This window comes from Trichosurus vulpecula, chromosome 4 (genome assembly GCF_011100635.1).
Source record: "Trichosurus vulpecula isolate mTriVul1 chromosome 4, mTriVul1.pri, whole genome shotgun sequence".
NCBI lineage: Eukaryota > Metazoa > Chordata > Mammalia > Diprotodontia > Phalangeridae > Trichosurus > Trichosurus vulpecula.
The window spans coordinates 130,098,681-130,125,928 of record NC_050576.1 but is presented as its reverse complement, the minus strand read 5'-3'; the positions used below and the strand labels follow the sequence as shown (position 1 = coordinate 130,125,928).

The window sequence follows — 27,248 nt, the reverse complement described above, 5'->3', positions numbered from 1 at the left end:
TTTCCTCCTGTGTCATTTTTGTGGAGTTTATGTTTTCCTTAATTTCATTTAAGGTAGAGATTATACAACCTGTTTCTTCTTTTGGTATTTCTTGACTATCTTTAGGACCATCTTTGGCAAACCTTTCATCTACAGTTTTATAACTTGGTTGTTGTTATTTTGAGATTTCAGAACTTACGTTATTTTTTCAAAGTTATGTTATTTGTTTTCTTGTGGATAACCGTAAAAACAAGAGTTTTTTTTTCAGAATTTCTTTAGTTATACTTTGTTAGGTTGGCATGGAGTGAACACCTGATGTTGCTATTTACTTCTGTTATCAAAAGTCTTCTTTCACATGAATATATAACATAATAACAATAAGAATATAAACTGTTGCTATTTCCCTACCAGTTCACAAAAAAAATCCTTTTTAAAAATTATTTTCCTCTGGGGGTATGATGAGTCTTACCTTATAATCCAAATCTTCAAAACAGTTGAAGACCACACAATGTTTGCCCAAGGCCTGAGGGAAATGATATGGTTTTAGAGTGTATACATTTATTGAAATGAGATCATAAAATATTAGTTAAGGCAATTTTCAGAATAAAAGAATTTCTGAAAAAGCATACCTGGGCAAACCTTTTACCAGATGATATTTTATGGCAAAAGCCTAGTTATAGATGCCACAATTTGGCAAATTCACAAAAGTAGTGCAGTAGGACTAAGAACTATACGCATAAGTACCAGCATATATTTAAGCCAGTTAGTTCAGTTCTTTAGAACATGGTACCAATGATACAAAGGGCACATGGATTTAATCTCCAAATGATCTTTGCTCAGACAACCATTTTTCCATTGCCATAAATACACTCCTATCCTTTGTCAGACCATTCAAATATGTATTTATATGTATACTATCATATATATGTGTCTGTGTATATATGTATATATACATATATATACATGTATATATATATATATATATATATATACACACATAAAAATACTATCAAATATGTATACTGTCAGTTACTGGCAAACTAGGCAACTAGGGCAAATTACCACTACTAAGAAAAAAAAAATTAACAGCCCATAAACAAATCTACAGGACAATAGGATTAAATTTAAATAGTTTATAAAACATATTTAGGACAACCGGCCCATGATTAGGGTGTTTATTTTTTCTGAAAAATGTTGAGAAATCTGTTCTGAGCCATCCATGGGCTCTAAGCAGCCCTTTTTGAAACAATCCACAGTTTGACAAGAAAACTAGAGAATGAGATAGTTTTGTTATAATGGAGGCCGGACACTGGCTTGCTTCAGAGCTTCATTCTTCATTGGCATAACCTATGTCCAGAGAAAGAGAGTGGCTTTTTTGATTTAGCCTCCTATCACAAATATTCTTATTCCTTCTGTTTCTTAAAATGGCTGAATTTGCATGACTCTCTTCCTTGCCCAACATACTTAACCCACAAGCAACAGATGAATAATTCTGGATTAAGTTGCAATACAGTAGGAAAGTCCATGCGTACATATTGCTGTGTGTCCAGCTTGCACATATCAATATACTTGTGTATATTTTGTATGTGTGTCCATATGACACAAGAGCTTAATGAAATGTTTTCTGAATAGAATGTGTATTTATGTGCTTGAGAGCCTCATACATCTATGTATTTTTGTATGCGGTACAAAAAACCTACTTTTTACTATCTACAATTTATACATACCTACATGTACATGTGCCCTTTTAACTGGTGAATGTAGTCATGTCTTTTATATATGTACTCATGTGTCCATACCCACTATGAGTATTTTTGCCTGGGCCAATGTGACTGCCCTTTTGGGGGTGCATAACCTTCTGGTTATATAAATGCAAAACTATTTAGGAGAACTGTTACTTAAAGTAAGCATGTGCAAATTTAGTTGTCAAAATAAACCGTTTTGCTAGGATTAGTAAGTTTGAAGGGGAGCTCAGCAGGCAACAATGAAGCTACGTTGGATATGTAAGGTAGAGAGGAGAGTAATCAGAGAAGCCCCTGATTAATTTGATGAGTGCCCCAATCCCCTCGATGAGGCTATAGGGTGCTGTGGCAGTCCTAGTCTCTGGGGACTAATCAGGGTTCCCAGTTTCCTCTTAGCAAGGTGCTGAGGTGACCTCAGAAATTACAAAAATTCTTTCCAGTCCATTATACTGCTTAAAATCACTTACTATCTTTAGTGAATCCAAACAAATTATTCTATGCTGTCATTTCCTTTTCGTAATGTCTGCTATTTTAAAATAGTCTGTAGCTCCAATGTCACTAGATTGTCCTATTTTTCCAACTTCTTCTAATTTTTGCTGCATTTTAATACTTCTGTCACCATTCCCTATGGCCCAATATAAGGTAACTTCCTAACATTCAGAGCTATCCAAAAGTAGAATGAGTTCCCTTTCATTAGAAGTACTCAACTGGAGATAGGGGGCGGAGCCAAGATGGCGGCTGGTAAGCACGGACTAGAGTGAGCTCCGTACCCGAGTCCCTCCAAAAACCTATAAAAATGGCTCTGAACCAATTCTAGAACGGCAGAACCCACAGAACAGCAGAGGGAAGCAGGGCTCCAGCCCAGGACAGCCTGGATGGTCTCTGGGTGAGGTCTATTCCACACGGAGCTGGGAGCTGGGAACAGAGTGGAGCAGAGCCCAGCCTGAGCGGCGTGGACGATCCAGACCAGAAGCCTGGCGGAGGGGGTCCTAGCGCCCTGAATATGTGAGCTGCGGCAGTTACCAGGCCCCTTGACCCACAAACACCAAAGACTGCGGAGAAGGTTAGTGGGAAAAGCTGCGGGAGTGGAAGGAGTTCGCGGTTCGGCTTCCAGCCCCCGGGGCAGCGGAGGTGGGGCAGCTACAGCTGTTGTGACTTCCGGCTCCAGGCCCACCTGGTGGGAGGAATTAAGTGGCGGATCAGAGCAGGAGTGCAACAGCCTGCTGAAGATCTAAGTCCAGTCTGGACTGGGGGTCCTTGGGGAAGGAGGAGTGCGGCTCTGACAGAGCTGGCACCTCCCCCCCAAACGTAGAACATAGAACTCGTTAGTCTACAAGCAGTCATACCCCACTGAAAAACTCAAGGGTCAAGTTAGTTGGTTGGGAATATGGCTAGGCAGCGAAAACGCGCCCAGATTCAGTCTCAGACTTTGGATTCTTTCTTTGGTGACAAAGAAGACCAAAACATACAGCCTAAAGAAGACAACAAAGTCATAGAGCCTACAATCAAAGCCTCCAAGAAAAACATGAACTGGCCCCAGGCCATAGAAGAACTCAAAAAGGATTTGGAAAAGCAAGTTAGAGAAGTAGAGGAAAAATTGGGAAGAGAAATGAGAAGGATGCGAGAAAACTATGAAAAACAAGTCAATGACTTGCTAAAGGAGACCCAAAAAAATACTGAAAAATACACTGAAGAAAACAACACCTTAAAAAACAGACTAACTCAAATGGCAAAAGAGCTCCAAAAAGCCAATGAGGAGAAGAATGCCTTGAAAGGCAGAATTAGCCAAATGGAAAAGGAGGTCCAAAAGACCACTGAAGAAAATACTACTTTAAAAATTAGATTGGAGCAAGTGGAAGCTAGTGACTTTATGAGAAATCAGGATATTATAAAACAGAACCAGAGGAATGAAAAAATGGAAGACAATGTGAAATATCTCCTTGGAAAAACCACTGACCTGGAAAATAGATCCAGGAGAGATAATTTAAAAATTATTGGACTACCTGAAAGCCATGATCAAAAAAAGAGCCTAGATACCATCTTTCAGGAAATTATCAAGGAGAACTGCCCTGATATTCTAGAGCCACAGGGCAAAATAGAAATTGAAAGAATCCATCGATCGCCTCCTCAAATAGATCCCAAAAAGAAATCTCCTAGGAATATTGTTGCCAAATTCCAGAGCTCCCAGATCAAGGAGAAAATATTGCAAGCAGCCAGAAAGAAACAATTTGAGTATTGTGGAAACCCAATCAGAATAACCAAAGATCTGGCAGCTTCTACATTAAGAGATCGAAGGGCTTGGAATGTGATATTCCGGAGGTCAATGGAGCTAGGATTAAAACCTAGAATCACCTACCCAGCAAAACTGAGTATCATGTTCCAAGGCAAAATATGGAGTTTCAATAAAATAGAGGATTTTCAAGCTTTCTCAGTGAAAAGACCAGAACTGAATAGAAAATTTGACTTTCAAACACAAGAATCAAGAGAAGCATGAAAAGGTAATCAAGAAACGGAAATTGCAAGGGACTTACTAAAGTTGAACTGTTTTGTTTACATTCCTACATGGAAAGATGATGAGTATGATTCATGAGACCTCAGTATTAGGGTAGTTGAAGGGAATATGCATATATATATATATATATATATATGTTTATGTATATATATAAGTGAATGTGTATGTATGTATATATCTATGTGTATATGTATATATGTGTATGTATGTGTATATATATGTGTTTATATATATATATATGTAAAAGAGAGAGAGCAGACACAGGGTGAGTTGAGGATGAAGGGAAGATAGCTAAAAGAAATAAAATGAAATCAAGGGATGAGAGAGTAACATACTGAGAGAGGAAGATAGGGAGAGATAGAATGGGGTGGATTATCTCGCATAAAGGTGGCAAGAGGAAGCAGTTCTATGGGAGGAGGGGAGCGGGCAGGTGAGGGGCGAATGAGTGAACCTTGCTCTCATCAGATTTGGCCTGAGGGGGAATACCATACATACTCAGTTGGGTATCTTACCCCACAGGAAAGAAGAGGGAGGAAGATAAAAAAAAAGTGGGGGGATGATGGAGGGGAGGGCAGATTGGGGTGGAGGTAATCAAACAAACACTTTGGAAAGGGGACAGGGTCAAGGGAGAAAATTCAATAAAGCAGGATGGGTTGGGAAGGAGCAAAATGTAGTTAGCCTTTCACAACATGAATATTGTGGAAGGGTTATACATAATAATACATGTGTGGCCTAGGTTGAATTGCTCAACTTCTTAGGGAGGGTGGGTGGGAAGGGAAGAGGGAAGGGAATTTGGAACTCAAAGTTTTAAAATCAGATGTTCAAAAACAAAAAAAAGTTTTTGTATGCAACTAAAAAATAAGATACACAGGCAATGGGGCGTAGAAATTTATCTTGCCCTACAAGAAAGGAAAGGAAAAGGGGATGAGAGGGGAGGGGGGTGATAGAGGGGAGGGCTGACTGGGGAACAGGGCAACCAGAATATAAGCCATCTTGGAGTGGGTGGGGGAGGGTAGAAATGGGGAGAAAATTTGTAATTCAAACTGTTGTGAAAATCAATGCTGAAAACCAAATATGTTAAATAAATAAATTGCATTTAAAAAAAAAAAAGAAGTACTCAACTGGAGATGGGATGAAGTCTTTTCAGAGATTTTGTGGAGGGGACCTGTTTCAGATATGGATTAGATTAGATGACGCTCTGGGTCCTTCCTAAGATTCCCCAAATCTCTAACTACATACTAGACACTTACTAGCTGTGTGACCCTGGGCAAGCCATTTAACCCTATTTGCCCCAGTTTCTTCATCTGTAAAATGAATGGGAGAAGGAAATGGCAAACCACGCCAGTATCTTTGGCAGAAAAACCCCAAATGAGGTCACAAAGAGTTGGGAAGAGGAAGAGGAGGAGGAGGAAGAAAGAGAAGAAGGAGAAGGAGAAGGAGAAGAAGAAGAAGATGATGATGATGATGATGATGATGATGATGATTTTCCACTTGGATATTTTACCATCACCTGAAATGATGCTTTAGCATGTCCAAGGTAGTACTCATCTTCACTCTAAACCAGTTACCCTTTCCTCACTTCCATGTTTTTGTTAACGCAGCCAACATTTCCCAGGTGTTGCCTATCTCTTTCAGCCATTTAAATTCAATCAATCATCAAATCCTGACAATTATTCCTTAGAAACGGCTTTCCAAACTGCTTACTCTGCCATCCCTACTGCCTCAATTACACAAGACTATCAGACAACCTGGGTTTAAATCCCAGTTCTGGTACTACTACCCAGAATAAGATGATATCTAGGTTTCATTGTCTTCATCTGCAAAACAAAGGGATTGGTCTTGGTCTCTAAAAGTCCCTTTGGGATCTAAATACAATGATTTTACAACACCAATCCTAATGTTTGGCTCCCTGAAAGAGCCTCCTACTAGGTGACCACACCTCTAGTCTCTCCTATGTTGAACCCATCCTCTACATTTCTAACTAAATTAATCTTTGTAAAGCTATTACTTAGCTCAGAAACCTTCCCTGGTTTCCACTGCCTACAATCCGAACTGATATTCAAGGCTTCTCACAATTTGTCCCCATTCTAACTTTATCTTTCACTACTTGCCAACATGAACGCTGCACTCTACCCAGGCCAGCCTTATTGCTGAACAAATAAAAGCACACACTTTGTGTTTCTCTGTCAAATTACCCTCATCTTTGCTTACACTATTAGCTCCACACATGGAATGGGAGAAGGGAACAAGGATTTGTTAAATGCCCACTATGTGCCAAACACTTTACAAATATTATCTCACTAGATTCTCACCACAATACTGTGAGGTAGATACTGTGATTATATTCCCATTTTACAGCTGAGGAAACTGAGGCAGGCAGCATTTAAGGGACTTGCCAAGGGCTACACAGCTAGTAATTATCTGAGGTTGGAGTTGAACTCTGGTCCACTGGATTCCAGGGCCAGTGCTCTATCCCCTGTGCCTCCTACCTGCCTAGTTCCATACACATAATGTTCAACCTATCACCAGTCTAAAAGTCCTACTCATCCTAAAAACCAACACAGATCTCTGTCTCATGAATCCTTCCCTAGTCATTTCGACCATACTCATCTTTTTCCTAATCCTATATAGTACTAACTATAAGGACTCATCTAACTAGTTCATGTGCTTATATCTTGTCTCCCCAATGGGACTCTAAGTGCCTTGCTAATAAGTTCCATATCCCCACGGCCCTCAGTGGTATTAATCAGAGCAGAAGTAGATACCTGATGAATAACTGAAATGAATTGAATTCTACCCTTTACATATATTATAGATGATTGCCCATTAAATGATAATGTAATCATTAGGTGATCTTATTTTTATATATTATAGCAGCATACATTCTCACTGGGCCTGTGTCTACATGGCACAGAGCTTTCAGAGTTCTTGATAGCCGAAGTTGCCAAACAGCTGAAGCTTTATCACTGTAAGCATTAGTTCTTTGAATTTTTATTTTAACTGCATAAAAATATTTCCAAACAGTACTTTTTGCTACCTTCATAATCAGTGAAATGCAGAAAATCAATCTCTTCATTGACTCCCGACCATTTGAGTTCACGCTTGCCATTACCACTGCCTTGAACATGTTCTCAGTCCACTCTGACCATCCATATCCCTAACTTTCCTAACTTTGCTGAACTCTGACCATTTCTTTAATCTTCATACCCCATAGCACTTGAACAACATTGTCATTGTTCAGTCATTTTATAGTGTCCAACTCTTCATGATCCCATTTGAGGTTTTCTTGGCAGAAACACTGGAGTGGTTTGCCATTTCCCTCTCCAGCTCATTTTACACATGAGGAAACCGAGGAAAACAAAGTTAAGTCACTTGCCCAGGGTCACACAGCTAGAAAGTGTCTGGGGCCATATTTGAACTCAGGAAGTTGATTCTTCCTGACTCCAGCCCTGGTACCCTCTCCACTGAATCAATCACCTAGTGACATAACATCTAATATAACATTTTTCATCTGCTCATGTGCTACCTGCAATTTTGCTCTAGTCATTTCCTGTGTGGGTTTTGTCCTTTAGCTTGATTAGAAGCAGTTTGAGAACACAAGCCAACTTCCCCAACTTTTAGTTTGTACTTCAAATGTGAAAGAGTATCTACTGTATGCTTTAGGCATGCAATTAAGTACATGGTTGATGAATATTGTTACAGACAAAGAATGTCTTGGGTGTAATAAATTCAAGATTTTATCAGCATTGGCATAGGAAATAAAGGCATGTTTTATTTCTTCTTCTTGTAGAAATGTGCTTACTTTTGCCAGGTCTTTAACAGTCTCTGTTTTCCCTGTCCCTGCTGGACCAGCAGGACAGCCTCCAAGATTCAAGTGGAGTGCACTAGTGAGGGTTAGCCTGCATCGATCTGTAAGAGGTGTGATAACCAATCTAGAGGTGCAGCCCAAGTACTCAAAGCCATAAACAAAGGTTGCGTGTCCTTGAAATACATAGCATGTCTTCTGGTTTTCATCCCATTTATAACGCAGTTGCCTAAAAATAAATTTTAAAAAATGCTCGTCATCAATATTAATCAATCAACAAGCACTTATTAAGCACCTACTATATACTTATGGCCCTCAAGGAACTTATATTCAATAGGAGGAAAACAAAAACTTACACGTCTAACCAAGAGGGCTTTGAATTGAAAAGAAATGATATAAATGTGCTCCTAGTTATAATATCAGGAGAAAATTAGTGGAGGAGATGCTCAGTAATTCACAAAAAAATTATATACAATTAGAAAGAAAGAAACAATATGTTTTAAAAATCAGTTAATGGCTACTTTCCTATTTTTATTGATTAACCTTTGAAACTGGCTTAGATTTTTAATGAGCAAAAAGATTTAATTAGGTATCTAAGTGCCAGACCTTAAATCAGAAAAACATCTTCCTGAGTTCAAATCTGGCCTCAGATACTTATTAGTTATGTGATTCTGGGCAAATTGCTTAATCCTGTTTGTCTCACTTTCCTCATCTTTAAAATGAACTGGAGAAGGAAATGGCAAACCACTCCAGTATGTTTGCCAAGAAAACTCCAAATGGGGTCATGAAGAGTTAGACATGACTGAAAATGATTGAACAGTAACAACAGCAACAAAAATGATTCTATGGTCAAATCTTTCAAATCTATGCCTCTTGGCACAATGTAAAGAGCACTGGATTGAAAACTGGAAGACCAAGGCTTGAATCCTGGCTCTGTTCCTGTGTGACTGTGGGAATGAAATTTAACCTCTCTGTGCCTCAGTTTTCTGATCAATAAAATTAAGAGTTGGATTAGATCAGGGGTGGGGAACCTGTGGCCTTGAAGCCACATGTGGCCTTCTAGGTCTTTGGGTGTGGCCTTTTGACTGAGTCCAAGTTTTACAGAACAAATCCTTTTACTAACGTCTTAAAATATTAACCATAAGAGAAAGGTAACGTCCAGAGTTGTTGGCAACCATGAGCATTTAAAGTAGTTGAAATGGTTCTGATTAAATGTAGAATTTCTTCCTTCTAGTTGCCCTCAGAGTTTAATAAGTGCCACATCAAAAAATAAATTATATTTATAAAATTTAATGACACATTAGATATTACTCATGCTTTATATTAGCTTTTTTTGGAAGTTAAGGAAATAAGATTATAGAGGAAGGGTTTTTTGTTTTCTCTATGAAGTCAGAAGACCTTTAGAAAATAAATATCTTTGAAAGTTTGCAACTTCACAGTTTTAATAAGATCTCTCTCTCTCTCTCTCTCTCTCTCTCTCTCTCTCCCTCTCTTTCTTTTCCCCCACTTAAATATAGTTGGCTCTATTCTCTCTTACTCTAATAATTATCTTGAAACAGTTTTGATATGGTAAAGAGATTTATGATTTAGAGAGTAGACTAAAGTTGTAGTCATTGCTCCACACAACAAGTTATCATTGAAATTAGCAGCAAGTCAGAGGAAAAAAATATAACAACAACAACAGTAATAAACTAGCACATATATCTCACTTTAAGGTTTGCAAAACACTTTATGTATGTTAATCGATTTGGTCTTCACAACAACCATGTGAGATAGGTGCTATTACTATTATTCTTCCTATCTTATGGATAAGGAAACTGAAGCAGAGATAAGTGACTTGCCCAGGGTCACATAACTTCAAGTCTTCCTGACTCCAAATTGAGAACTCTACCCACTGCAGGGACCATGCAGAGCTGTTAATATTGCTCATGACAAAGAAAAACAGAGACCAGGAGATGAAAAGAGAACAATCAGGGAGAAAAGGACCATGGAAAGTAAGAAGTGGGGAGGGAGCGCAGAGTCAAGTCAGCAAGCATTTATTAAGCACCTACTATGTGCTAGGCACTGTGCTAAGTACTTGAGGATACAAAGAAATGAATAAAACAGCCTCTGTTCTCAAGGACCTCACAGTCTAATGGGGTAATTGAGAAGTAAATAACTATGTATAAACAAGATACAGGCTGGATAAACGAGAAGGAAGGCATAAGCATTAAGAATAGAAAAGGCTAAAAAGAGACAAATAATGGCTAGCATTTATATGCATTTTAACTTCTACAGTGCTTTGTTTTTTAAAAATACATTTCAGAATTCAGCTTGAATTTTCTAAATTTTTGGAGAATCAATATGACCAGAGCTAAATGTGCTTTTGGTAAGACTTTTACTTATAAAATTTAGGAGTACATACCTTGTCCATTCAAAATTATCTTCTTTAAAGATATTTTGGCTTAGCAAATAGGTCAATATATCCCTGCAGTGAACATAAATGGTAAGCAATGCCTCTAGGGTAATTTTTATTCGAAAATGAAGAGTGTCACACACCACTAGGTCTGCAAGCTGTCCCAAGAAGCCTATCAGTTTCTCAAGGACTTCTTTTAATTTCAAGTGTGGCTCAGAACTCTTAAAACTTTCAGTGCAGCTCATATTAAACATTATTTGGCTCTGAAAAGAGGACACAAGAATTTATCTTTAATTTTTACTTTGTTGAATCACAAATTTCATTTTAAAGAAAGATACAGACTTTTAAATTATATCACTGTTTGGGATGATACAGTCAAATGAATTTTGTAGAACAATTAACTAATTAGTGAATTGTCCTGACTACTTACATTTCTGTTACTAAAAGTAATTCTTTGTTTCAGTAAAACTTTCTATCTTGATTAGAGTAATAAATAAATAAAAAATATATTTACATGTTACAAATACATATTTCAGTTTAAAAATCTTGAATTGCAATATAGGGAATAAGTGTTAGTGAATACTTTAACTTATTAAAGGGAGTGAACAAAGAAGAACGCTTTACTTAAATGAGAATTTTGGGGGTTGAAAGTACAAATATAAATACCATTTATGAAATTGTTAGGTGTTCTTCCTCCTTCTGCATCCTAACAGGCAGCGATATATCTTGAGCAATATGGAATGACCATATGGAAACATTTCTGTACAGTTATCCATCTAATAACCAATAACTTCTTCTCTGTTACTATACTACACTTCTACCAGAACTTTAAATCTCCATTTAGCCTGTTGAAGGTGACAAGTCTAGAGTGGAGGGTAGACAAAGGAAATAGTGTCTAGGAAACCCATGGCTAAAGAACATAGAGTTGAGCAAAGCAAAAGAGGTCCTTGATATCTCTAATCCATTCTATCCTGTAGTCCTTTATCAAACTTATTGCCATATTAGGAAAACACAATCTCTTATAAATTCTATTACTGGATACATTCTATTAACCTAATTCTAGTGCTATCCCCAAATTATCTTGGTATGTAGTGGGATTAGAGGCATCAAAGCAAATGTGATCAGTTTACAGGATGTTTAAGACCTAAGGCTAAGAAGAAAAGCAGTGATTGGGGGAAAAAGTCTTTATATTAAACATATCTGGTAAAGATTTGATATCTAAGATATATGGACAACTAACAGGAATGTATAAGATCAAAAGCCATTCCCCAATAGAATAATTATCAGAGCCAAGAAAAATTTTACATACTGATTAACAACAAAGTAATAAGAAAAAAATGCCCCAAAACAAAGTTAAATGTTGTGAAATTAAATAGAACAAGCTTGCCTCAAAGATCTATTAGAATACATTTCATCCTGCTCCTTTGTAGAGGTCCATAGGTGTGAAACACTGCATGTAATTTCAGTTTTTTTTTCAATGGTTGCTTAATTTTGCTGATTCCCCACCCTTCCCCCTGCTACTTTTTATTCAATTCTTTGTTAAAATGGATGACTGTCTGGGAGGTAGGAGGAGGAGGCATAAGGGAGAAAAACAGGTTATATAAAAATAAAAATATAAATAAAATGTATTTTAAAAATAAAATGAATAGTAGTAACTTTTTCACTATTAGGAGTTTTATCAAAGCTTTCATAATAAAATGTATTGGTATAATTAGCTTGCTAGTATAAGTAAAAATTAATTTATTAACAATATACCTAAGGTCATAAAGTACTTTTCACTTTTAAAAGTTCCAAAGGATTTTTTTTAAATGACGGAGGCAAAGGCAATGAAGATTTACCTTAGCAAAACAAATCTTTCTCATTAAAAGGTAAAAACTGGTAATAATACAACAGCCACAAGGATGGTCACTTCTTTACATATCTTTTTATACATCTGTTTTGTTGGCAATATTTCCATAAACTGTTTTATCTTGATAAATATGAACTTACCACAACAAGTACCACTTGTCCTGGATGAGTCTGTATCCATTCTCCAAAATTTTCCTGGTCCCATTCATCAATTCCTTTGTTTATAAACCTATAATTACAAAGTTTCATGTATGGCATTTATAAGCAATATTGACGATGATAACCTTTTATTTGCTGATTCAGAGTGGCTAAAGTTATGGGGCAAGTTACTTTTTCAGAATCTTTGACTTCTCCATGTTATTTTGGTACTTAAACAAAAAAGAGCTATTTTTAAGTCCTGTTCCATCCATGATGCTCATTTATCCATTTTCCCTTCTGAGGTTGGCATATTCTTTGCCAGCAGAGTCTGGCGAGCTGCATGGATAGCAAGTGGCTCTCAAATTTGCAGATAACAGAGAACTAGCAGGAGGAAAAGACTGCTGAATACAAAGGCATGGGATAAAACATAGGGATATTAATCTGGCAGTGGTCCACAGGACAGATTAGAAAGATGGGACTAGGCTGATGAAGAGCTACAATCTAGACTCAAGGGGATGAGGGCAGCAGGTAGAATGCAATGGAAGAGATGATAATAAAGATTAATCAATAGCACTTAGGAAATGATTTTGAGGGGTGAGGAAGGATTAATAGGACTAGAACATTTTGAGCTGGGTGATAGGGAAAATGGTAGAGATTCAGAGAGGGAGAAATCCATAGTGGAAGACTGTTTGGGGGAAAGATGAGGAACTTGATTTTAGACATGCTTTATTAGAGTTCATGATGGGCTATCCAATTGGGAATGTCCAGAGTATAGTTAGAAATGTGGAACTGGAACTCAGAAGAGAAGTCAAGACTAGAGATAGAAACAAATATGTAAATACCCTAACTTCTGCTTGAATTGACAGAGTCCCAGATGGCAGCTACTACTCTACTCATATAACAAGGTAAAGACACTTAATACAAAACATTCTTTTAAAACTTGGTTCACCACTTCCCACAAATATACACAGAATCCATGGGAGGCATAAGCTTAAACTTAGACCATAATAGTAGCAAGGCACATATGTAAGAAATATGTATGACAAAGGTTCAATTCACAACACCTACTCTGGAAGTCCTTCTCTCTGTGTAAAGACCTCATGAAGAACTTTGTTGTTGTTGCTTGTTCTTTGTTCTCGAAGAGGACCAATGCCATTACAAGGGTGATGTCTTGATGTGTGCATGAATTGGATTTAAGTGAGGCAGAGTTGTGTAAAGTCATCAGCCTTACTCTCTTCTCCAGAGTCATCAAAGTACAGTGGCATGACAAAGGTCAAGATGATTGGTGATGGCCTAGCCTTCCATCACTTAGATTTTCTTCCAATGCTGCTGTTTCCATATTTCACATTCCAATTTGAGGTAAATGAAGTTCACCACTGATGCTTTCTATAGCTGGATAAGAGTTTCTCTGAGGCTTACTTCTATCCTTGCAAAAGTCTCCATCAACATAAGGCCAGCAGAGACTTAGTGGCATCTGTTGCTGTAGTCCAGGGTATGACACTGAGTGCTTCAGTGGGACAGAATGGCCCATGTTGATGAATGGACTATAATGTTATGATTAATGTCATTTTGCCTTCTGTTAATAGCATCAGCAGTGACTAATTTGTATAAACAGAGAGCATGCAGCTGGGGACTCAGGATCTACAGTTGTGAATAGTAAGTATTTTGCCTGTCCCTACACCAGGATTATCTCTAGGATCCTGAGAATGAATACCAGTAGGATGGTGCACAGTTGTGACCAGTTTCTTACCCCCCAAACCCCCCAGAAAAGCATGATCTCAGGTTGGAGTGAGTCAAAACTCAGAAGGAGAGAATAAAGGGGATTGAGTGCCATGCTGGCTGGTTGTATTACATGTAGGCCAAATAAACATTCAATTGAAGGTGGGAAGGAGGAAGAGTGGATGAGATAGTTGAGGTTTTTTTAAAAAAAAATTATTTATTTTTAGTTTTTAACATTCACTTCCATAAATTTTAAATTTTCTCTCCCTCCCTTTCCTCCCACCTCCCCAAGACAGCATGCAATCTGATATAGGCTTTACATATACATTCCTATTAAACGCATTTTCACATTTGTCATGTTGTATGGAAGAACTGAAATGAATGGCAGGAACCATGAGAAAGAAAAAAACAAAACAAAACAAACAAAAAAAGAAAATAGTCTGCTTCACTCTGCATTCAGACTCCATAGTTCTTTCTCTGGATGTGGATGGCATTTTCCATCATGAGTCTTTGGGAATTGTTTTAGGTCCTTGCATTGCTGAGAAGGGCTAAGTCTATCAAGGTCGGTCATCGCACACTGTGATTGTTACTATGTACAATGTTGTCCTGGTTCTGCTCACTTCACTCAGCATCAGTTGATTTAAATTCTTTTTTTAAATGATAAATTTGAGCTAACAATGTAAATAAGTTAAAGAAAAACCCAGTGTGTACAACACAGTAAGTTAGAGAGGAAAGACAGAATGTTAAGTTAGACAAAAAAAGAATCCTCAGCAAAATTGTTACTGTCAAGTACTTAGGATGTAAAAATGACCCCTAGGTATAAGGGATTTTACAGGGTAAAAGTGAAGTAAAATGTTTTCAAATTCTCATTTCATAGGGATTACGGGTGACAATTGAGCATCAGTATTAAGAGAAGTTTTCAACTTTATTAAAATCTTACAGTATACAAAAACATTATGAAGACTTTGTATGATAGTGTAGTCAATTTTCCATATAGCCATGTTACATGGAAGCAACATTGCATAGGGAATTCATATGGTAGATATGTCTGGAAATTTTTCAAAGAATGATAGATTATCAAATTGTTCAGGTGCTAGTTCAGCAACTCATTACTGACTACCTGGATTGTTCTAAAAGTTTTAGAATTTGTTTCCTGGCCTCTAGTCTCTTGCATCTTTCACCAAAATATCAAACTAATCTAATATTTAGGCCTTACTATGTCACTACCCTCTTCAAAAGCCATCAATAACTCCACTTTTCCACCATGGAATAGAATACATAGTATGGCGCTTACTTGTCTTCTTTATAATATGACTTCCACCTACTGTGGCAGTCTTATTTTATAACACTCTCTTTCTTATACTCCATTTTCCAGCCACATTGGACTACTGGCTGTTCTTTGATTCATTCTATTTCCTGTAGCTTCTGTGCATTCGCAAAGAGCGTCTTCCATGCTTAGAATATGCTCCTTCCTCGTATCTGCCTTTTGAAATGTGTAACCCCCAAGGCCCAGCTCAGGGAGCCTCCCCCTGCCCCTTTCATATCAGTTATCTCTTTCAATCCTCATGTTTTTAATCACAAAAATTTGTACAGTAATATACATATATATAGTTAAAATTCTTTTTCTACCACCAACTGAGCCAAAATATCAATTAGTTCCATATAAATTTCTTATATACACAATAAATTCAGACTTTAATTTTTTATCCTTCTCATGTTTTTTTCCTATAAAGATTTTTTATCATTCTAACTGGCTTTTCTCTTTTACATATTTATATCACTCAATATTTCTGATCCTATTCTATTCCCTCCTCCATAAAACCTTATCTGGATCCTCCTAGGTGAAAGTGATTTCTCCTTATTCAAAAGTGTAAGAATATTTTTGTTTCTCTCTTTGTAGCATAATTCATCCTTTCAATCATGTTTATTAGTTTTCTTAATCTCTTATGTAGCAAATTCCTTAAATTTGGAGACCATGTAATTTCAAAATCTTTTTATTCAGTATATAGTCAGTGCTCAATAGATGTTTTTTTGAATTGATAGCTAAGCTGAGAATCTAGAACATAATTTTTAAAGATATGAAAGCCACACTTACATCTTTACCGTGTCAAACATGCTCTTCTCCACATTTACCAGCCATTGCTCTACAGCAGTTCTTATACGAACTTTCCTATACGTTTGTCAAAAAAGGGTTATTAAAATTACTTAGTGATATATATTTCAACGCTCCATACACACACACACACACACACACACACACACACACACAGACTCTCACACACTCACACATTGATGGAGAAGCTCTATGGGTTGTTGATCCCTAGCTACATATCATAGTTGGACAGCAGACATTCTTCACAGACTTGATTTTTCTTGTGTGGATGGATAAGTCAAATTCCTTTGAATGATTCTCATTTAGGGGACTCATGTCCCCTAATGTTCTGTGGCTTGATGTAGGTAACACAATGTCATATGACAATTGAAGCATTTGGAAGACCTCACTTTCTATATAGAACCCCATTTGTATTTGTATTTTGTGCTGAACATTTTTCATGATGGTGACAAACATCTTAGGAACCTTATGTTTCCCTCCTTTATGCTAGATTTGAGACTAAACAAAGGATCATCAAGCAAATTCCTTTCCCTTGTTAAGTCTTTCAATGTATGCATACCAAATTTTGTCTGTATTGGTCTTCCAGTCTCATCATTAAAGGCCCTTTGGACAGCTTTGCCTAGGGGAGTCTCCTAAGAGAATTTCCTTAAACTATTTTTCCCCCTCCACTGCTTCTTCCTGTTTGATAAAGTGATAATTCTCCACCAAGAGCTTCCATCATTCTTCCCTGTAAGATTTTACAAGTAAGTTGATATTCTAAAATGATATCATCCTTAGCTGCCATATCTCTCAAGTTGGTAAATAAAAGGAAGAAGGGAATAAGCATTTATATAGCAATTACTATGTGCTAGGCATTGTAATAAGAGCTTTGCAAATATTAACTCATAATCAAATAGGTCAAAGCTTTTGCTGACTCACTTGCCTATAGTTGTAAAAACACATTATTTTCTTAGTTACTGTATCCTGAAGTGTAATTTTAAATGACTTCCAAAGCTCATTTCTTAATTATCTTAAACATATGCCTATCTTATTTTTTCTCTCTTAATATGCATATTTATGAATCAGTAGTAGGGCTAGGGGGAGGCAAGGAAGACTGGCACTTATAGAATTAGAGATACAAGAAGATACATTTTAATATATTAAATAATATATACATTTTAAACAAATATGCACATTTTAGTGCCAGAAAATGTTACTCTCTGACCCACAGTTATTAACTAACCAATTTGACTAACCAATTTGAATGTGTTGTAGTGAAAATTTGAAGCCTCTAAATGCAGAAAGATGGGAGAGCCCAGTTTTTAAAAAGAGAGGCAAGGTTAGGAGAAGGGCCATTTTCAAGGTTTTACTAAAACACATGAGTGTTTTGTCCCCACTCTACTAAATAAACATACACTTTAAGCCCCTTTAAAGAATGATCAGAAATCCCAAATAAGAATATTTTCTATTATTAAGATTTTGCTATATCTAAAGATTAGACATTAAATATATACTATACTTTGGCAGAAGAAGTGTTTCGCCTTCCGCTGATATAAGCAATGTCACCAGAGAAGGGCCTATTTCTTTTTTCCATATAAACAACTGTCTTATGTTCTCAAAACATTTCATAAGATGAGGCTGTGGACCAGAAACATAGCTAAATAGCATCATAAAGGCTTGACATGTTCAAGAAAGAATATTCCTAAGCACAGTGCTAAAATAATTACCTGGATAGCCTCAGGATTTTTGCTTTCAGCCAGAATGTCAATGAGCTCAGCATTACTGAGAAAGTAAAATCTTGGGAAAATCACTCTCTTCACTTCAAGATATTCCTATCTCAGACAACATAGAGAAATATGATTAAGAACCCAAAACACCGATGTAAAGATATCGTATATTTTTTGTGATATAGAATAAACATGCAAAACACCAAAGCCACTGTAGATAAAGTATATATTCTGCACCATTTTAAAATGGCATTTTCTTTTGAAATAGTATGTTTTAGTAGAAAGAGTAGAGATTTTGTAGTGAGAAGAAATATGGGTTCAAATCCTGTCTTTGACATTAACTGGCTATGTGAGCATGGGCAAATCACTTAACCTCCCAGGTTTTCCTTATTTGTAAAATTAAATGGATACCTACAATCCTTACTTCACAAGGCTGTTGTGTACTTTGTAAATCTTAAAGTGCTTCATAGCTCTTAGCTTAGAATGAACAAAATGCATTTTCAAACATTTTATTATTAACCATCAGCAAAATATTGCATTGTAGCGTTATCTACCTGCCTGCTACGTAGAGTATTTTTTGCCGTGTTCCTGAGGGTATGTGCCCCAATACTCAATCTTTTTCCTCTTGAGAAACAGCAAGGACAACTTGGAGAGGTAGATTCATCTTTAAGATTCTATTACTGCTCATATAGTGAACTGTGCCAAGGTTGAGGTTAATATGTCACCTCCTGTCCCCCTATTTTGTTATCAGGTACCATGTTGTTATCTCAGTCATCTTACATTTCTTTTTTCCAAGAAGTTTTTATTTTTCAAGAATACACCCAGAAAATTTCCAACTTCTCTTTATCTTAAGTGATTTCTCCTTATATGAATTTTTTTTATCTCAGTAGTCAATACATCCAGAGTCCCTATCATGTAGTCATTTTCTTGGACTTTTCCACCCTCCAAACCAAGGGTAGGAAACTCTTTGCTATCAAAGAACAGTGGTTACTCAGAATGAGAGTTGCTTCCGCTTCATATGGATTTCATCAGAGCTCAGCTTACACTCAAAGTTCAGAAGACTGGGAGTGACCAAGTCTTCTTCCATTATCCCTGAGGTTGATACTAAGTGCCTGAATTACCTTACCTCTACAATATATAAGTGGTCAAAGGAAGTAAACAGGCATTTCTCAAAAGGAAATGTGCAAATGAGAAATAATGCAGAAATGATCAATAACCAGAAAATCTGTTAAAATTATTTACCTGAAAAATAACAATTAAAACAACTCTGCAATGCCACCTCATGACCAATAAAATGACAAAGACCAATGAAAACAAAATTCAGTGTTGTTTGGACTGTGTAGACATTGTTATATGCCAGTGGTGAATTTGTGAATTGCTATAATAATTTTGGAAAGCACTATAGCATTTTATAGAAAGAGCTCTAATGTTTATTCTTTTTGACTTAGTTATCCCATTGGAACTAAATGCTAATGTTATTGAAATACAAAACATTATTGAACTTTATTATTGAAATACAAAAATATTAACAGAAACATTATTTCTAATAGCAGGGCTTTAAAATAATCTGTGTCCACTGAGCAATCTGAACAACTGTGGCATGTGAATGTAATGGAATATTACAGTGTACTGATAATATAAAGATTACAAATAAAATGATATATACAGAAATATAAATGAAAGAAGGTACAATTAGGATAACACGCACATTGACCATGAATACAAAATAATGGTATGGCTAATAATAACAACAAAATTTTTAAAAATAGAAAAGTTCAGAATGAAAGGCAAAAAATTTGCTAATCTTATCACAATTAATTTACATTTAAAAACAAATTATAAATAATGTAGTTTATAGTTTCATTTTTCATCTCTCTTTTTTAGTATATTCGAATTTGGTTTTTCTTGATGTTACTAAGTTTAGAAATAAATAAATAATCCTTTTAAAAGAAATTGGCCTACTGAACCACACTCTCTGTAACATATTACCATCAGGTTCCGGACGGACAGTACCACTGAACTCAATAATTTCAATATGATGCTTGTCCTATAATTTGGTTTCTCCTCGACCCCCTGATATGTATGAGACTATTAATGGTACCGTGTTGTATACTACGTTGCATTTTTTCCAAACGAAATGTCCCACATTATACTCTGCTGTACTGAATTAAAAGATTCTTTATGCTAAAATGACTAAGTTTTACCTCAAGACTTCTCTTTATTTTTTCAAGGTGCAAACTGCTTGCCTGCAACATTTCAAGGACTCCTACAGATATGACTACTTTCAAAGACTCAGGTTTATTTTCTACTCTTGATGTTATTTCTTTCCATATATTAGTCACGTCAGCAAAAAGCATTGCTTCTGTTGAAAGCTGCCTTTATGAATAGAAACAAGACCTGTGATGACTTTAATCTTCAAAAGCACTATCTCGATTCTTAACGTAAAATAAATCTTCTGCCAAGAAATATTTATTGTAGTTATCAAAATGGATTTGCACATTATACTTACAATGCTGTCAACTTATTACATGTTGTCTTTTAATCTATTTTGGATATCTATTCTATTTAAAGTCATGGGAGTTTTGTGAAGGATTTCTGACTCATTCCAACGTGCTATACACTATTCATGTTTGATTTTTTTAAAGAACAAGGCTAATGTAAAATGGATAAATGATGCTTCATAATGCCCTTATTTTAGGTAAATAGACTTCTTATTACTTAAAATTCTAGGAGCATTTCTTTTGCCAGTACATGGGAATGGAAGTTGGTAGAGAACAATGTTAGCCCTCTGCCAATGATTGGAACTTAGTCATGAGGGAATCTTTAGTCCTTTATTTAGACTAAAATTTTCAACATGGCATTCAGAGTACTAATAAAACTGTCACTATAGGAAACAGCATCTAACTCTGTAACCATTATAATGTTCTCAGACCTTTCTCTTTCCTAGGGGCAGCTAGGTGGCACACTGGACAGTGTCAGGCCTGCGGTTAGGAAGACACATGTGAGTTCAAATCTGGCCTCAGATTCTTACCAACTGTATGACTCTGGACAAGTCGCTTAACCCTGCTTTCCTCAGTTTCCTCATCTGTAAAATGAGCTGGAAAAGGAAATGGCAAACCACTCCAGTATCTTTGCTGAGAAAACCCCAAATGGAGTCAATAAAGAGTCAGACACAAATGAAGACGACTGAACAGCAAAATTCTCTTTCCTGAGCTCCAATCCTACACCATTAAGAGCCTATTAGATATTTTGAACCACATCTCCTTTAGGCATCTCAAACTCAACATGTTCAAAATAGAATCCACTACCTTTTCTGCCCAAACCTACCTGTCTTTCCAAGCTTCCCTATCATTCTTTAAGATGCTACCATATTTCCAGACACCCAGGCTGACAATTTCAGTGTCTTCCTAATCTTCTCACCCTCATTTACCCACATATCCAATCAGCTGCCAAATCTTATCATTTCTATCCTACAACATCTCTTACATACATTCCCCTCTCTCTACTCACATAGCCACTGTCCTAGCTCACACCCTCCCTATTACCTCTTGTCTGGACTATTACAGTGGTCTATTTGGTATCCCTACTCAAGCCTCTCTCCACTCAGCTGCCAAAATGATTTACCTAAAGTGTATGTCTCACCATGTTAGCTTCCTATTCAATGATCTCCAGTAGCTTTGTATTACCATTGGGATCACAGAAACTTTGCTTTGGAACCCTTTATAGCTTAATGGTCTTCCTAAACATTACTTCCATCTGCCTGCTCTATGGCTTAGATGGATTGGCCTAATCAATGTTCTACAGACAAAACATTCCATTTCCCATCTCTACATTTTTGTATTAATTGTCCTCTATAACTGGAATTGTCCCTGCCTTGTAGGATTTCTGACATCCTTCAAAACTCAGCCTGCCCGTGCTTTTCCTTGTCCCCTCAACTACTTCCCCTCTAAGCTTATCTTGAATTATTTACCATATATGTATCATCAGTAGTTATGTACAGAATACATGCTCTTTGAATGCAGGAGATCTTTTCATTTTTCTTTATATATGCAGTGCTTAGCAAAGTGGGAGGCTCATAGGAAGCACTTGAGAAATGTGTGTTGATTTAGGTTGTGTTTTGTTCAATACTAAAGAAAGTTCAGCTGGGAGAAACATAATGCTACTACATACAATATGACTTAACATGATGATGGTGCCTATCAATAAGTATAGAGACCAGGCAGTCTGGAACTGTTTTAGTAGCCTTGTGGTATGGGAAACAAATTGAAACTATTGCACTTTCCCCATTTTCCTTATATTTTCATCTCACCAGCTGAACAGTGAGTCCCTCTAGAAATGATATTTGGAATTGTCATCCTTAAAAAATTATAATAATGATTTCTTTGGTTTTTAAAGACCTTTGCAACTTGGCTCCTTCCTATCTTTTCTGTCTCTCCACACTTTACTCCCTTCAGTGTGCTCTACGATTCAGTGACACTGATCATCCCACCTCTCCCATAGGATAATCTGTCTCCTGACCCTGTATCCCCATGCCTGGAGGGTTCTCTCCCCCCAGCACAGTCTCCTGCCTAACCTGAAATTTCAGCTAGAATCTCACCTTCTTCAAGAAGTCTTTCCATATCACCTCAACACTAATGCCTCTCCTCTGGAATTGCCTCCAATTTACTCTGTGTATATCTTTTATGTACATAGTTGTTTGCATATTCTCTCCCTCATTAGACTTGTCTTTTTTTCCTGTAGCCCCATAGCTTATCACAATGCCTTGCACACAGTACGCACTTAATAAATGCTTGTCAAGTTGACTTGTCAAGTTATATTTTTTTTATCTGTAGCCAAAATAATCTTAATGTAGTCCATTTAAGGAACTATTTTAGTATGATAAAAATCATAGAAAATGGGAGAGATAACCAGCATACATTTTGCAGTAAATATTAATTTTAATTTGTGTACCTTTGTATTTCAGGAGCAAGAAAAATGGGTTCAAGATAAAGCCAGTTTCTTTGACATGTCATCCAGTCATCCAAAGTGTGAGAAAAGAGATCCAACTTCTGGTCCCAATCATCTGCAAGAGGCTACATTAAAAAGAATATTTTACAATAAAACAAAATCTAAATATTGCTAACATTCTTTTTAAGAGACAGAATACTCTTAACATTAGCAAGGATTTCTATTGAAGGTCATAGAGGAAGAATGAATAGTCACAAAAAATTTCTCTAAAAAAATTCACTTTTTACTTTTTGTTTAATAAAGAACAATATAAAACATTCCACTTGTCCACTTTTAGAATTAAGAAAAGAGATAATAAATATTCAACAAATACAATAAATAACAAGTAGATATAGAAATTTCATAACATGAGGGTGCTGGAGGGGAAAGAGAAAGAAGAAAGAAAGGAAAGAGGAAAGGGGGAAGGGAGGTAGGGAGACACACACACAAATACACATACAGACAGAGATTGACAGAGAGACAGAGACAGAGTACAGAAGCTTTTGAGGTTATCTCACTACCCTCATTCTTCCTCCTCTGCTACAATGGGATTATAAGATCCAATGCAGTAACTTCAGCAATATACTATTATTTTTTAGCTCTCTTGTTTCCCTCACTGGTAACTCCCAAATTTTCCTAGGTATTCTTCCCAGAATGAAGCTGCTAGATGTTAATCCAGTTTGTTTTTTAAAATTCGTATATTTTGCCAAGGTTCTCTGCATTTAACTTTCTTAACAACAGCCACTTCTTCAGCCTTTAGCTTTAGGAGCAGGAACTCAAAACAATGCTACATGTAATTTTCACATGAAAGAGTACTTTCCCCAAGATGAATTTATTTTACCAGGACACAGATCTCATAGCTCAAAGTGGCAATGTCCTATCTGATCAGACAACTGTAGATTTCGAGATGAAAGAAAGAATTCATTTTAGAGTTCATATAATCTAATGACCTCACTTTATTTTTTAACCTTTAAATTCTTTTTAAAATTAAATCTCGTGTGTTTCTTTTTAACAAAATTTGATTTTCTTTCTTGTACTGAGACCTCAACTGGGTGGGGAGGGGAAACCAAACCCTTGTGATGTATGTAATCAAGCAAAACAAATTCCCAGATTGGCCATATCTAAAAATTCTCTCTCTCATTCTACAGGGAAAGTTCATTACCTCTCTATGAAACCTGGAAGTCTCCTCCTCATCTCTATCTCCTGGATTGCTTGGCTTTCTTTAAAACTCAGCTAAAGTCCCACCTTCTACAAGAATTTTTTCCTGGTTCTCCTTAATATCAGCACCTTTTCTCCAAAATTATTTTCAATTTATTTTTGGTACATGTTCTTTATACATAGCTGTTTGCATGTGGTTACCCCCATTAGACTCTGAGTTGCTAGAAAATAGGGACCGTATTCTGTCCTTAGCACAATACCTGGCACATAATTAAACGGAAGTTTAATAAATGTATGTTGACTTGACTCATCAAGAGGTGGGCAACATGTTTAAACATTGGTGCTGTGGAAGATGATTAGTCATTACACTGATCAGAGTCCTAAAGCTTTTAAAAGTTCTTTGTTTTTATAGTATTGTTATTATGTAAACTGTCTTTCTTCTTCTGCTCACTTCAGTGTCTGTTGGCTCATACGTGACTTCCTGTATATCAGAAAAATAACTTCTTCCTTTTTCCTCTTATTTGTTTTTAATGTGATCCTTTACATCAAAATCATGAATCTATTGGGAGCTTGTCTTGGCATATAGTGTGAGATGTTGGCCTACTTCCAGGAAGACTGCTTTAGTGTTTTTTTCCCAGAAATATTTGTTAAATAATGAATTCTATTTCCGATAGCTTAGGTTCGAGGGTTTATCAAATGCTAGGCTACTATGTCCCGTTGCTTCTATATGATGTGTACCTAATCTGTTTCACCTATCAACTTCTCTATTTTTAAACCAGTACCAAATTGTCTTGATAATTGCTATTTCGTAGTACAGTTTGAGATCTGAGTTTCTTTCCTTCACACTTTTAAAAATTATTTCCCTTGAGATTCTCTCTACCATTTCCCTTCTAATTCTGTCGCTAGTGATTTTATTTATATGAGTATTTTTAAATTTTAGGTAATCAACATTTTTCCTTTTTTGTTCTCTCTTATTTGGTTAAGAATTTTTTCCTCTAGTCATAGTTGTGAAAGGTACCCGATCTTATCTAATTTGCATTTTTTACAGTGTATATACTTTTATGTTCAGATGGCATATCCACTTTGGGGAATATTGCGGTATATAATATGATATGATATATGATATGACATAACATAACATAATATATATCAGATGCTAGTCTAATTTCTGGTTTTCCTAAAAGTTTTTGTCAAAGAGAGTGCTTCCCCTAGAAATTTATATTCTTGGATTTATTGCTGTTTTCATGTCCTCTCTTCCTTATGTTTCTTGCCTCTCTGTTCTATTTTACAACTCTATTTTTTCTATTCTTTAACCAATACCAGAAAGTTTTAAGGACTACTGCTTTATTTTATACTTACTATGTACTTTCAAGTTTGCAATACTATTCCACCTTAATTTTCACTTTTTCTCATAATTTCCCTTGAGATTCTTCTGAACATTTTATTATTTTGAATGATGTGGCACCAAATGTGCAAATTCATTTACATGTTGCTGCCATATTGGCACAGATTTCTTTTCATTTTTGTTAAGACCGTTTTGGAATTGTGTATATTTTTGAGAGTAATTTTTATAATGCAGGTATTATTTGCTCTTTAAATATTTGATAGAATTTACTTTTTTTCATTACTTGATTTGAGGTGTTAAAGTTTGAGAATCATGCCGAGGATTAACTCACTCTGATATGTTCTGTCCTATGAATTTCTTTATATAATAAATTTCTGCTCAGGAAAAATAAGATTTGCATATCACTTAGTGAAAATAATCACTTTTATGGAAAACAATAGCTAATATTTATACAGCAGTTTTAAAAAACACCTTAAACATTAATTCCTTTGATCATCACAAGAACCTTGAGAGCTATGTGATAAACTGAGGCTGAAAAGTTTTAAAGTAACTTGCCCAGGGTCACACAACCAGTAAGTATGGGAGGCAGGTCTTTTCTGACCCCAAGTCCAAACCTAAACCTGATGACCTTTTAAGAAACTGGTAATAAAAGCGTTTCTAAGCCATGCAATGATTTCATAACTGTGTATACAAATCTTATCTGTTGGAATTCCTCTAAGGTGAATGAAATGGAATTGAAGGCTCACTACTGAAAGGTTCCTTCTGGCTTGTATAATATTCTAATACAATATGACAGAAAGTATAAAATATGCTTGATTTTAAAAAGACCATAGTTGTAGTAATGTATTAAATGAAATCTATTTTTTAAAAAAAGGTCTAAATTGAGATTATATGCATTTAAAAATATTTCTTTGTTAAACCGTTTCTGTGCTTTACTCATACCATCATCAAATATTCAGCGATTTCTATAATTGTGTCACTACCACCTAGAACAGTACTTGGCATGTGATAGGTGTTTAGTAAATACATGCTGATTGACTGATTCTAAGTATAATTTCTCTGCTAGGTATTGTAGGAAATGCAATGACTTTTTAAAAATTTCAATTTTCTGGCATTTATTTAGTTATGCTAAATTTTTATGTAAAAAACATCTGTGTTTAAATCACTAAAAGATGCACAAGAATAACATATATAGCTATGAAGGTTACAGAATGCAAAAGCTGTAAACAAAACATTAAATATCAAAACAGTGAAGATCTTTCTTGTGTGATATTTACCTTCATTGTCCCGAGATAGGGAGATCCTTTAATTGTTGCAATTATAACTTGAGACTCCTCTAACTGAGCTAATATATCATCCATGGATGAAATGATAAGGACCGTGGAATGCTCTGTCTGATGGGGTGTCAAACGTAAAGGAGTATTGCTCCACAGCTCAATAATCTTATACAGCATTTTTTCCAGAGCAGCTTCATTCGTTGCTGTTGTTGATACTTCAATGATTTTTTCTTCATAGCGATACAACTAAAACAAACAAAATATTCCTGAGTTCCCAATACAATAATTACTAATATGTTTTAATTCATTTTCAAAGGATACTTGTTATTAAGATTTCATAAATTTCCCAATTTAAAATGCCCGCAGATGATTTCCTAAGTAACGTTTGTATTAGTGTATTGTTAATGTATTGAATGTATTGTTAATGCAATGGGAAGATCTTTCCCACACATTAATAGGCCCATGGGATCTGCTTAAGTCACATGGAACCCTAAGTCACATGAGTTTGAGTCACATGAAGCCTGT

General features: G+C 36.0%; 1 protein-coding gene across 1 annotated transcript in view; it reads right to left on the bottom strand.

Moving 5' to 3' along the window:
* Positions 1-27,248, bottom strand: part of DNAH14 (dynein axonemal heavy chain 14) — a 377,809-nt gene that overhangs the window by 237,111 nt on the left and 113,450 nt on the right. Inside the window, exons 21-30 of the mRNA XM_036755542.1 lie at positions 26,724-26,969; positions 22,908-23,029; positions 20,162-20,333; positions 17,958-18,062; positions 17,750-17,868; positions 16,234-16,308; positions 12,423-12,510; positions 10,443-10,696; positions 8,036-8,267; positions 449-502 (exon numbers count right to left, since the gene is read on the bottom strand). Of these exons, the coding sequence (XP_036611437.1) occupies positions 449-502; positions 8,036-8,267; positions 10,443-10,696; positions 12,423-12,510; positions 16,234-16,308; positions 17,750-17,868; positions 17,958-18,062; positions 20,162-20,333; positions 22,908-23,029; positions 26,724-26,969 (1,467 nt within the window). The remainder of the gene's footprint in view (positions 1-448; positions 503-8,035; positions 8,268-10,442; positions 10,697-12,422; positions 12,511-16,233; positions 16,309-17,749; positions 17,869-17,957; positions 18,063-20,161; positions 20,334-22,907; positions 23,030-26,723; positions 26,970-27,248) is intronic.